Source organism: Podarcis muralis, chromosome 3 (genome assembly GCF_964188315.1).
Source record: "Podarcis muralis chromosome 3, rPodMur119.hap1.1, whole genome shotgun sequence".
Classification (NCBI taxonomy): Eukaryota; Metazoa; Chordata; class Lepidosauria; order Squamata; family Lacertidae; genus Podarcis; species Podarcis muralis.
The window spans coordinates 36,352,990-36,366,946 of NC_135657.1; the positions used below are offsets into that span (position 1 = coordinate 36,352,990).

A 13,957-nucleotide genomic window follows, 5' to 3' on the forward strand; every position below is an offset into this window, starting at 1 on the left:
GTGGAGGAAGGGGCGTGCGGTGGGTGCAGGCTGCCCCGGGTGTCACCACTGAGGGGGTGTGTGACAAAATGCTGGGTGGCACTGACTGCGGGGCCTGCAGCATGCCCAAGCCATGCGTCTCTCCTGGGAGAGACGCTGTGGCTTGGGCGCACGCAGGCTCCGCGCTGCCCAAACGGTCCGCCCGCTGCCTCCCCCCAGCTGTAGGGCAGCTGAGTGGGAGGAGGCAGGCAGACTCTGGAGGCCCTGCGGTGCACCCTGCCCCTATGGGTGGCTCGCCCCACCCCTGGGCGCTCCACCCAGGCGCCCGAGCGGCTGCTTCCGCCGCTGCCATATAATATGGCTCAAAGAGGAGAATCCATTTGGTACCACCCATTGGGGGTAATACATGTGGGCAGTGCCGCTCACTGACCCCAGCAGGATGGTTTATAGCTTCCCTCCCCAGCACCAATTCAAAGCAGGCTGGTTTGGGGAGTCTCCTGAGCACCTGCAGCCATACAGGTAGATGGTCTACATCCTCAGTGGGGCCTAGTCCTGATGTTGAATGCCTTTCAGAACAACAGCCTCTTAGAGACAGCTGCTTCTACAGGGGGGCAGAGGGCCTGATGTTCGCCTGTATCATTCCCCACTCACCTCCTCCTCCTCCTGCCTTCAGTTGGGCTGAGTGGCAATCTAGCCACTATTTCCACTCCACCTGCACTCTCACAGTGGCAGGGCAATCCCAGAACCACAAGAGTATGCATGTCCTCACCAGAATGGGGCAGAAGCTGGGAGAGACTGACATCTATTTGTTCCTGTCCCATAAACTCCCCCTCACACAGATAATGCTGCAGGTCAGGGGAGCCTCTTTCTGAAAGGAGACATATTGGTATTTTAGCTGGGTTAGACATCATGTTTGTATTTTTATTGTCTAAGTGAGTTCTTCCACTAAATTCTGCAACAAACGTTTGCTACACCTTTTTTACCAGACTCCAAGGTTTACTCTTATTGCCTGCTCTGAAGCAGGCTAGTTTAATCTCCTGGATGTAAAAGCTTTAGTGTGTTGCTTAGTCCTGACCTAGATCCAGGTTTCTGGGAACCTTATGTGAAGCACTTTCTTAAAAATAATAATAATGGAAAATAGCAATGCTATATAAAGCACTATTTATTGCCATTCAAAAAGTTGAATTTCCTGTAATTGTTATTTTTAGTCAAATGAAATGTTGCTGAACTGTGGATTTAGAGTAAATGTAAATTTTTATTAAACTTAAGATTCAATATATATAAAATTTAGCTTTTGAAATAGTGCTGTGCATTCTATAAATTCATAGAAAATATATACATAGCTGTAGTTTTAGTAAGGTATAGAAAATATAATTACTGTATTCTAGTTTTTTTGGTTATTTGAAAGAACTGCAGGCAGATAACAGCATTTTATTTTTGAATTGGGGCAAAAAACCCTTTATTTTGGGTTAAAATCAGTTCTGGTTTAAAAGTCCATTTATATAACATGAACCACATTTTATATGATGTTGTTTAATATTTAGATGTTTTACAGTCAGAAGAATCACTGCATGGTTAATCTGGATAGGTCAAACTGTATCCCACCACTGTAAAACCTTAATATAATAAATGTTATTAAAATATTGAAGAGTTGTCAAAACTGAAATTTGGCATGGTATATCTACATGACGTGACATGCTCTGGTTAATTTTCAGACTGATGTATTGAGGAATTGCTGAGATAATGTGTTTAAAATCTTTTACCTTTGTGCCCCTCCCCCCATTTGTGACCATTCTTTGCCCTGGCATAACATATCACCAAGTTTTTTCTTGACCTCTTTTAACACTCTTCCTGTTCTGGTTAAAATCTATTTTGTCTTTATGGAGATTTTATCTTTTAAATCAGCTTTCCACCTGGCTGCAGGCCAACAGCAGAAGCAGTGATGGTACCATAGGGCTATTCTCTCAGTTCTGCTGAGAGACCAGCTTCATGGATAGCTCATTTGGTAGAGCATGAGTCTGTGAATCTAAGGGTTGTTGGTTTGAGCCCCATGTTGGGTGAAAGATAGGTTGGACTAGATAATGTTTGTGGTCCTTTCCAACTCTATGACTCTATGATTCCTCCTCTCCCTTAGTTGTTTCCATTCAAGCTTATCATTTTGCAAGCTTCGTAACTTGAACTGGCATTTCAGTTTTTCATGGTTCTCTTACTTCCCCATCCCACTTTTCCTTTTGTGTACAATCTTTTAGGTTGTAAGTGTGTAGACATGGACTGTCTTGTTTGTTAGTGATACTATGTAAGCTGCTCCATGAGTCTCTTAGGCTGAAGTGCAGAGTAAATTGGCTGAAGAAGAAAATGGAAAAGTAAAAGGTATCATAGTTGTACCTTACTTTCCAATTAAGATTGGGAGTGATGGTAGTGGGTGAAACTTATTTGCCTTTTGGAGCGGGGCTTAGTCAATTTAAATTGATTTGAGGTGGTCTGGGGGCTTTTTAACAACTTTCTTATTTTTAAAGTACTTTAAAGTAAAGCCTCTGAGTGTTTTTGCCATACGCTTCTTAACACAGCCAGAAGAATGTCCTGGAAATGATGCAGTGGAGTCCACACACACCCCGGTGAAAAACCCCATAAAACATTCTGTTGGTTGGAAGTTCAGATCAGCCATGGTAAATAAGTTAAGTTCCTCTATTAAGCAAACAATTCAAGTAAGGACAGGTCATGTTGCAGGGCATGGTCAGTCCTAAGCCTCTTCCTTCAACAACAATGACTGTCAGAAGCCTGAGAAGGAAGGAAGCTGTGGCTGCCAAGTAAGGTGGAGAAGTGTTTTGTGTATAAGCGTGGGATGTGTGAGGATTTGCAAGTGTGTTAAGGCCTTTATTTATCTGTGTTTGGAGGGTTTGCAGGGTTCTGGGCAGCTGGTTCCAACACTGTTCAACTGTGGTTTGTGTCAAACTAACCATAGTTAATGTTAACCAGTTTGTCACTTCAGACTGCAGTTATGTAGAAGTGAAAACTTCTGTATAGGAGGGGGAGAAGGGAGAGAGAAGTACACAAACTCAGGGCTTGCCTAGGCTAATTCATGCCACACTCAACTGCGCTTTCACATAACATCCGAATGCAATTTGTGTGAGTCTATAGAATTTATTTGCTGGCTATTTGATGCAGAGATTATGCCTGGTGCTTTGGCTTGCAGTATCTGTGCTTTTTGGTATATATGAGTCACTTTGTTAGTGGCTTAAGACTTCTCTTGAATATTTGAACTTCTGTATGATGCATATTGGGACGCGGGTGGCGCTGTGGGTAAAAGCCTCAGCGCCTAGGGCTTGCCGATCGAAAGGTCGGCGATTCTAATCCCTGCGGCGGGGTGCGCTCCCGTTGCTCAGTCCCAGTGCCTGCCAGCCTAGCAGTTCGAAAGCACCCCCGGGTGCAAGTAGATAAATAGGGACCGCTTACCAGCGGGAAGGTAAACGGTGTTTCCGTGTGTGGCTCTGGCTCGCCAGATGCAGCTTTGTCACGCTGGCCACGTGACCCGGAAGTGTCTCCGGACAGCGCTGGCCCCCGGCTTCTTGAGTGAGATGGGCGCACAACCCCAGAGTCTGTCAAGACTGGCCCGTACGGGCAGGGGTACCTTTACCTTTACCTTTATGATGCATATTGGTATATTTTGTGCATACCATACAACTTGGAATATGTTTAGCATATATACCCTGGGCATGGCTAGCCTGCTGGGGACTTAGGTATGATTCTGGTGTAGCTCTGTAAGCTGCCTGGGTGGGATTCCATCTGGGAACCATATGTAAAGCTCTGTGTGCTCTTTGAAAGGTGAGCAGGGTATATGTTGAAATAAATAAAAGTAAAAGATAAAATAAATAATGCCTTTTGCTTTTAATATATAATCAATAGACCTCTTATTGTAAGAAGAGTGTTTATAGTTGTCTCAAATTTGCTTCAGAAATTTTCCTTAAAATGAACTTTAGATATTTTAGTAAATATGTTAAAGAAGGAAAAAAAGAAAGCGCAAGATGCTCTTCTCCAACTCAGTGCTTCTCCCAAGGAGATCGCAACCTCAGAAAGTGAGATGTTTTCTGTCCCTTTGGAAAATAGATCCAGTTTACTTCACAGGAACACAGGTTAGTGGCTTCAGACTATTCTCCAGTGTTTAATTACTATGTGCCATCCCTTGAGGTGCTGTACTTATGTGTAGAATATAATAAAGGCTGACTGTAGTATTTCTGCATCATGTCTCTACTCTTTTGCTTCTACTTCATATATGCAGAAAGGTTTGTTTGTCCAGCCAATTAGGTGTCATAAGTAGCTTTTACTCGGTGGAAAATGTGATTAAGAAACGGCTATCAAGTCCTGGAACAGTGCCTGGATTAATTAATAGTCTGGCGAGCCAATAAACTGAAACAGGCAGATTCCCTGTGTTTGAGTGGTTTCTGAGTCTGGGAATTGGTCAGTTGTCTGTTCTGGATGGGGTTGCAGTCCCTCTGAAGGAACAGGTACGTAGCTTGTGGGTACTCATTGATCCAGCATTGTCACTGGAAGCTCAAGTGTCCTCAGCTTCTAGGAGTACTTTTTATCAGCTCTGGCCGGTAAGCCAGCTACAACCATTCCCCGACAGGGATAGCTTGGCAACAGTAGTTTGTGCAGTGGTAACCTCTAGACTTGATTGCTGTAATGTTATTTACTTGGGGCTGCCTTTGAATTTTGTCAGAAACACGCAGCTAGTGTAAAACACTACTGCACAGTTTGCTCTCTGGGGCAAGCAATTGACAACATATGACACCTCTGTCCCACAGACTGCAAATTAGTTGCTGAATTAGATTCAAGGTTTCACTCCTGGTGTATAAAGACTGGGGTATCTGGGAAGCCAGCTCTCCTTATACATTCCAACCTGTTGACTTGGATTTCTGGATGAAGATCCATTGATGATGCCACAAGTGCCTGTGGTGAATCAAGCAGAGATTTGACCATATGCTTTTAACATTGTGGCATCCATTCTGTGGAATTCCCTTCACCTAGAAGTGAAGCAAGCCCCAATGTTATGTTTTTGTCATTTGTTGAAAACTTTATCTTTTTTATCTCTGTAGTTTTTATTTCTTGTTTATTATGTTTTAGTGCTGCTTGATTATCTGCATTATGTTTTATATGCTATTTATGTACACCACTCTGCAGTTTTCTGGATGTAGTTGGTTTAGAAATTCTGAAATCAGTCAGTCTTACTGTGAGCTTTAATAAAGCCAATTATGCTTAGGGAGGCTGTTCACTGTATGGCTTACATTATCTATGGTAAGAGTGGGGAGCTGCCAGTCTGCTGGCCAAATGTAGCCTCCTCATTTGGCCTGCAAGGCCATTTTGGGGAAGCTGTGCCCACTCACCTAACACCTGAAATCTTACATGATGTCAGGGGTAGATAAGAGATTTAATTCCCTGTAGAAGAAATGTGAACATCGTCAAGGTAGAAATTCTACTATTTAATTAAAAAAAAGTATAAAACATCCTTTCTCTTAGTTAAATGTCATGATTTCTTTGAACAAATTTTGTGTTAAGTAAAATGAAATCTGATTATATGAATGGTTCACTACAGACCTTTCTTACAGTACAGGCATTTAAGCAGTCTAATAGGCCAGTTAAATTTTGGGGAGGAGGGCAGGAACTAAATCCTTCCTTTGTTATATTGAAGTGAAGGAAAGCTTGAATACTAAATGTCAGTACTGAAAAAGAAGACCATATTGTTCTTTTTAAAATAGCAGTGGTCTCAGTGTGTTTATGTTGTTTGAACATGTGTTCTAAATAGTCACCTGGAACTATTCAGTGCTCTAGAAGTCCCCACATGACTCACTCCATCCTTTTAACCATTCGAGATTCCAAAAAAAAAAAAAAAAAAAAGCAAACCATGAGTGCTGAAAGGCATCTGAGATAGAAGTTTTCATTCAAACAACTTCCCACCATCAATAACGCTTCGGGTTTTATAAAACTACTATCAAGTATTAAAAAGGTAAAGGTAAAGGTACCCCTGCCCGTACGGGCCAGTCTTGACAGACTCTGGGGTTGTGCGCCCATCTCACTCTATAGGCCAGGGGCCAGCGCTGTCCGGAGACACTTCCGGGTCACGTGGCCAGCGTGACATCGCTGCTCTGGCGAGCCAGAGCTGCACACGGAAACGCCGTTTACCTTTCCGCTAGTAAGCGGTCCCTATTTATCTACTTGCACCCTGGGGTGCTTTCGAACTGCTAGGTTGGCAGGCGCTGGGACCGAACAACGGGAGCGCACCCCACCGCGGGGATTTGAACCGCTGACCTTTCGATCGGCAAGCTCTAGGCGCTGAGGCTTTTAACCACAGTGCCACCCGCGTCCCATATCAAGTATTAGATGAGGAATAAACAGCTGATGAAAAATAAACGGAGTTGGGTCCATAGGGCTCCTAAGACAAATGGAAGAGTCGTACCTTTGACATTACAATTTCAGAAGTTGTAGTCAGTTCTAAGCAGAATGACAAAAAAATGTACTGTGAAGAAGAAAAATAGAAATGGAGACAATTTAAATGATGAAACTTGACCTTGATTTTTTTTTTTACTAACATTAGGAAAAGTGGTTAATAAGTAATCTCAAAATGGATTAACATTTAATATGCAATGGCAGTTTGAGAGGTAGAGCAACAGAACGGAAGAGCCTATTAATACTGAGTGGTAACAGGAGGGCGGGAGAGAACACCCACAGCCTTACCAGTAGGAGATGCAAGATAGCTAAAGAGTGTGGTAACAATGCTTTAGATACGTAAATAAAGTCAGTATGCTACATAAAGCTAAACCTTCTGAAAGTGTGGGTTGCAACCCACACAGATGGGTCCCAGAATATTTCAGGGAGGATTGCGCAATGAGGAGCTTTTTCCATTTAGTGTAATGGAAGGTGTCCCAAAGGTCATTTAATTCAACCTCTTGTCACTGCAGGAAACTGGGAAGATCTAGTTCTGATGTAAGATTAATCCAAAGCATGGCTTAATGCAAATGAGCAAGCATGTGGGTTCCCAGAGAGGAGATTGTGGCTGCTCCTCCCTGGCCAATTTGCTGTTGCACTGCACTGAGCTAAGTCATGGGTGTCATCTGGATTTGAGTTTGTTCTATGGTTTAGAGCTCATGGTTTGTCTGGGAGAGCTAAATGATTATATCAGACACAGATAGCATGCTAAACCAAACCATAGCTTAGCTCAGCACAGCAGCAAAATGAGCAGGGAAAAGAAAAGCTACTGCAATCTCCTCTCTGCAAACAACACAATTCAAACAAGCACAATTCAAAGTGTTGGTGCTGACCTTTAAAGCAGTAAATGGCCACGGCCCAGTATACTTGAAGGAGTGTCTCCACCCCCACCGAGGTCCAGCTTCGAGGGCCTTTGGCGGTTCCCTCCCTGCAAGAAGTGAGGTTACAGGGAACCAGCCTTCTCGGTAGTGGCACCCACCCTGTGGATCACCCTCCCATCAGATGTCAAGGAAACAAATAATTACCTGACTTTTAGAAGACATCTGAAGGCAGCCCTGTTTAAGGAAGCTTTTAATGTCTGATGTTTTATTGTATTTTTCATATTTTGTTGGAAGCAGCCCAGAGTGGCTGTGAAAACCCAGCCAGATAGGCAGAATATAAATAAATTATTATTATTATTATTATTATTATTATTACTACTACTACTACTACTACTACTACTACTACTACAATAAAGAGACTGAGTTAAAAATGCAAGAATCAATCAATACTTACCTGGCAGGGGAGACACCTTGATCAAAAATGCAAGAACCAAATTTAGGTTCACCTTGATACTACTTGAATTAGGGTCATGAGACTAAGGCTGCGAAATTCCTAAACACTAAGAAGTGAACCTCATTACATATAGTAGGAATTACATTTGAATAAACATGTACAGGAATGCTCTGTTAACATTTGAAAATTGAATATCTGAAGAAAAAATTAATATCTGTTCTAACGACTCTATTGTGCTATGTTAAATCTTGCTTGTCAGACCTAGTCTGCCTTGGAATCCTCTCATGTTCCATTATCAGTGGATGTCTTGGGTTTGATAAAATGAGTAGCTTGAGTCTGAGCCAGTGGTATAGAACTCACAAGTAGACGTATGATATTAAAGCAAGAGTGGTTTCCCCCATATAAATATTTTCCACATTTCACTTACTTTATGATTCCAGTTTATAATCAAGAAGAGATTTCCTATATGTTATTAAACTGCTATGTCATTTCTTTTCATTTTGTGGCATGCTATATTTTCATTTGTTCCTGTAGCTAGTGTGAAATTTAATTGCCAGAAGGTGCTTTTTTCATAATTACAGCTTTCAGATTAGTGGTATAAACCATTGTGAAGAACCTGCAACTTAGAGCCATGTAAGAATTCTGTAAGAGTTCTTCATGATCATTTGGATGGAATGGCCTAGGAAAAAGTAGATTTAACAACTGTTCTTTATACCTACTACAGTCAAAGGAGATAATCAAAGTGGTAAACAAAGTATGAAAATGAACATAAAAATAAAATTGACAATAATAGTTAAAATAGCTTCAACACAATTCAAGACTAAAACAAACATTTAAAAATGGGACACATTTTTGTGGTAACAATAAGATTAAACAGCAACTGAATCAAAGGCTTTTTTTTTTTAAAGAAAGTCTTCAAGTTAGATTTAACTTCCAAGAGCAGGGTGTTCCCCATAAAAGGAGCCACAGAGCAGGTTTGGGGCAGCTCAGACCCATGGGCCAAATGGGGCCCTTCAAGCCTGTCTAGTCCTCAGTACTCTCCCAATTTTTTGCCTCCTCCCCAAGCCTTCTCCCCTCTCTCCAGGCCCCAAAACCTCCCTGGGTCCTTTTGCTACTGCAGTGTGTCCTTGAACTGTGATCATGTCTCCTTGCTTGTCTGGATAGAGACTGGTGATGTGTGTGTTGATACCTGTATGGCTGGAATGTAGCCTGCTGTACAAAGGTAGGAGTCACATCCATTGCACTGTCCACTTTTGCCTCTGGCTTGCACTCTCCAGAAGGTTTCCCACAATGCAATGCAGCCCCCAGAGTGCAAAAAGGCTCCCTATCACTGCCATAGAGAAAGCCCTCTCATGTATTGCCACCAACCGTACCTCAGAAGTCGGTTGCATGTGCAAGAGGACGACATCACTTGAGCTTAAAGGACAGACAGATTCTCAGAGGAGGAGATGGGTTTTCAAGTAGCTATTTAGGGCTGATAATCAGCACCTTGAATTGAACTTGGAAAGGAATCAGCAGTCCAGTCTTGTCTTGCAAACCCATTGTCAACAGTAGATGGGCACGCAGAACCCAGAGACTGCTGAACTGCATAGGAAGATGGATTACTTAATTTTGTAAAAAGTGGACAACTTCGATATCTTATTTTTATTTAGAGATAAAAGCATATGCTTGCCATCTTCTGTCTAGTCTGTCCAGCAAGCTTCTGGCAACATATATGAAACTCACAGATCGTTACAAATATAAACTTGTAGAAATATAAAATTTTAAATGCCTTTATAATGTATACCTGTCAAGCAAGTGAAAGCTGACTGGTCTGACTGGAATGAAGAGAAGTCCTTTGTGTTCTAATCAATTCTTTCTTGGGCAAATAAAAGAGAGATCTGTTGCAGATGTAATTTGTAGTGTTCTCTTTCCCACTTAGTTAATTCTCTTCATTATCTTTCTTATCTATTTCCAATTGACTTATAAAAAGAGAGTCTGGCTGAAGTAGGAAAAATAGAATTAACTCACAGACTCCATTTGATGGCAAAAACCTCCTGGAACAAAGAATTAAAAACACTGGAGACAGCCTTATCCAGATGAGTTGAATATGTTATTCTGGAATCCAACAAGAAGGCTGGAAAAACATGACCTTCAAATCTTAGAACACATTCAGTAAGATCTGACTGCACATCTTGATCAGAAATAAATACACAGAGGAGGTCGGACAAAGCAGCCAATAGCAACCTTTCCAACATCCATAAAACACTAGACCACCTAACTTCATCATCTATTGACTTTGGCCACTGAATGTTATTATCTGCCTTGGTTTTTTATTTTAAAAAATAGTTTTACTCTCTTAATTTCACTTCTCTGTTAATGGTTGTGTGTGTGTGTGTGTGTGTGTGTGTGTGTGTGTGTGTAATAGTCACTATTTTTTATGAACAGATAATCTGAACTAGGGAACAAGGGCGCTCTCTTGTTTTGTGGCCTGAGATTTTCTCTCAATCTCCAGATGTCCTTTTAGCAGCAACAGATACCTGGATGGTGCTTTATGAGCTAGATTTGATCCTTCCTTCTTGCAGAATATGTTAGTGGCATTTGCTGCAGTTGAACTCATGGTAAATTTTGATATTAGCTCAATAGTAGAAGAAAAGCCACAACTTAAAACTCCACACAGCAATAATTTAGCTGGCAGAAATGTAAAGGATGAAGAAAGGCAGTGTGGTTAATGATCTAACTTGAGTGGATTCCTTTTTATCAGAAATCACACATTTTTAATTGGCACAATATCACAAATAAAGACACAAATGCCAATAGTGTGAAAATAAAAAAGTTGTTAAAGATATGCAGATGGTATTCATTTCAATAGTTCTCAAAACAATCCATTACTATACCATTTTTATAGGATTAATTCCAATGATGTCAAATAAACACGATCAGCATCTGCTGGTCCTGCTGGAGACCACATTCCCCAAACTGATCTCTGACTAGGACTTAGCTGAGCTAGAGAAAGACTGCTGCTTCTTGGCTTTCTTGTTGGAAGCCATTGCCCCCTCTTAGGCTCTTGCTTCAGAGCCCACCTAGACATAGCAACAAGGAAGGAAAGGATTGCTGCCCAACAGTCGCAGCGCTGGGGAAAGAATGAGCAAGCCTCAAATTGAACTAGCAAGTTCAGTGTGTGTGTGTGTGTGTGTGCGCGTTACTGTTTTTACTATTCCTCTGGGAGCCGACCAGAGTGGCTGGGGAAACCCAGCCAGATGGGTGGGGTATAAATAATAAAATTTTATTGTTGTTGTTGTGAATGTGAATACCTGGAGTCTCTTGCCCTGAACCCACAGAAACCTGGAACCAGCCTTGATTCCAAATGATGGGACTGATTGCAGTTGTAGTCCAAAAGATCTGCAAGGTACAATGTGGTTAAAGGTTGATTTACTTAATCCGCCAGAGTCTCCCAATTTTCCATTGTAGAAGTTTCCTTACGTAAGACATGGCTGATGGTTACTTGTCCACATTTTTCTTACCGTTCATGTATATGTTTTTGACAGGATGTGGATTCATTCTGAGAAATGTTACACTGTGTGTGAGAGAATGACTTGTTCAACACCCAGTGAACTCCATAGCTGAACAAAGACTTATGATTTATTAGAAACTTCACAAATGGGTTCCCATGGAGCAGAATTCTTAAACCTTGGGCCCTCAGACATTGGTCTACAACCTGCAGCATCCCTATCCAGCTTATCCAGTGGTTAGGGATGATGGGAGTGGGAGTCCTTCAACATCTGGGGACTCAAGGTTGAAGTAGACAACTAGTACAAACCCTATGGACCTTACTAGTATAGGCATACCTAAAGAAAAAGATTACTACTGATTTCATTGATTAGTAAGTAGTTCCTCTTCTCTGTGCTGTGTTGCTTGTACAGTGAGCATCATGTCCTGAAATGATCTCCTCCATAATCCTAAGAGGGGGAGGGCTTGTCCTAGATCTTTATTAGATGTTTGTGCTGATTTAAGAGCTTTTTTGGTATTGGTTGATTTAAAAGTTCTGCTGCATAGTAAAAGGAACCTGCTGAAATCAGAGGCAAATCCCCAGTTAATTAAAAAAAAATCATCCAAAGGCTATTTTAAAACAACCTACTAATTATAATTTCTGTGCACTGCTCTGGTTCGCCAGAAGCGGCTTAGTCATGCTGGCCACATGATCTGGAAGCTGTATGCCGGCTCCCTCGGCCAATAAAGTGAGATGAGCACCGCAACCCCAGAGTCGTCTGCGACTAGACCTAATGTGTCTTGTATCACAGATAAATAATAATTATGATACGCTGTTTCTTTTGCAGAAGAAAATAATTGAGGTTTTAATAAACATGCCATTAATATCTAGAATTCTCAGATATGGACAAAGATTGAACGTAAAACTCTAGAGCTGTTTCAAGAAATGAACTTTAAAGCTATATTGAAGGACTTTATCTTTTTGAGGCAAGTTGTTTAGTTAATTCTTATGTTTCATTTGGAATCCCTTTTTGTGTGAAGATTTTAGCGTTCCTTTGTTTTTAATAGATGTGCTTTAGACTAAAAATTATTGGGAATGAGTTTATAGAGTTGTGTGTGCGTATCTTCTGTTTTGCAGAGGCTTCCCTCATTAAGGCTGACTGCAGATAAACTATGCCCAAACTTCTGATCATGGTTTTCATGTACCATCATGGTCTCTCCTCCCTTCTCCTTGGTGAATATTACCCTCCCTAACTAAGACTGCCCTCATGAACAGAATTTTAAAGCAGAATTTTGAAGTGGGATATTAAAAGCCCTGCAATTCCTTGCTACTAGGAAACAACAATAAAACAATAGAAGTGGTAGGATGGGAAAGAAGCTGGAAGCAAAAGTTAACTGTCATTACAGGCTAGATTTTAAAACCAGAAGTGGAATGTCCAAGGTTTCTGTTGGGAATATAAATGTTTCTTTGAATGTGGAAATACTGAAAAGGGATGTCGGGGTTGGGGTTTTCTATGCAGACATCCCATTCTGTTTAAGCAGGTTTATTTAATTAACTAGATTCTGGTGCAGAATTGTTTACAGCTGTAGGATCTATCGCAGCAGGCTGCATGCTGAAATAGGATAGTATGACTAGTAGTTTCCATAATGTATCATAACTTTTTATCTTAGTAGAAATTGGTGACTTAAAAGTATCAGACAACTATGCAGGTGCTTGAATATAATTGCCACATTTTATTAGCAAGGCTTTAAGAAGTATAGCAAAAAAATATGGCAGTTTGTATGCTTTTTTCTTGTAGGAAGATATGTATAAAGGTGTCTTCAAAGGGGATGCTTGTCCAAGCAGGTTGCCAAAAGAGCCTCAGGGGCAGCTTTACTTAGTACTTCTTCTTTGCAGATGCAGAGTAACTTAGGCATCAAGGCAGTCATTCACACATGCTTTTTCCCATCATTAATGTAAATCTTTATCTTAGGGATAGTTCAGACATTAGTGAGCTAGAGATTTGTGTTTGCCAATCAGTAAGACTGTAACCATCAGGCAAACTGCACATATGACTCATGGCATAAATATGTATGTCCATATTTACATATGTGTGTGTTTTCTGTTTGCTCCCCTCAGGTGAAGGGGAACATACCATATTTTTCCGCGTATAAGACTAGGTTTCCCCCCTAAAAAATAATGCCAAAAATTAGGGAGTGTCTTATAGTCCTCCCTGTAGGGACGCGGGTGGCGCTGTGGGTTAAACCACAGAGCCTAGGACTTGCCAATCAGAAGGTTGGCGGTTTGAATTCCCACGACAGGGTGAGCTCCCATTGCTCGGTCCCAGCTCCTGCCAACTTAGCAGTTCGAAAGCACATCAAAGTGCAAATAGATAAATCGGTACCGCTCCGGTGGGAAGGTAAACAGCGTTTCCGTGCGGTGCCTGTGTCACAACCTACACCGCTCTAGAGAGTTCCCTGGCTCTTATTTACAGCGGCTCTATCCCTGGAAAATGACTAGGAAAAAGAAACGACCGGCCTCATCTCCAGAAGGGAGCCCACAGAAGAGCAAGCAGAGCAAAATGGATGATTTTGTAAAAGCACAGAACTCAGAACCTACCACACCAAACAGAACTCATTCCCAGGTAGGTGGGGATGCTTTATTGGGCGGAGATCGCCCAGGGGAGAATGCTGAGATGAGCGCTCATGAATTATCCCATGAACTACCATCTGAGGGGGCACCGCTCTATGCAGAAATACTCGCGGACCACTGTCT

At 41.6% G+C, this 13,957-nt stretch overlaps 1 protein-coding gene across 1 annotated transcript in view; it reads left to right on the top strand.

Annotated features, from left to right (window-relative positions):
* The window catches only part of KIF6 (kinesin family member 6), a 151,446-nt gene that overhangs the window by 53,201 nt on the left and 84,288 nt on the right, over positions 1 to 13,957 (top strand). The window contains exon 13 of the mRNA XM_028724406.2: positions 3,957 to 4,109. Within this exon, the coding sequence (XP_028580239.2) occupies positions 3,957 to 4,109 (153 nt within the window). The remainder of the gene's footprint in view (positions 1 to 3,956; positions 4,110 to 13,957) is intronic.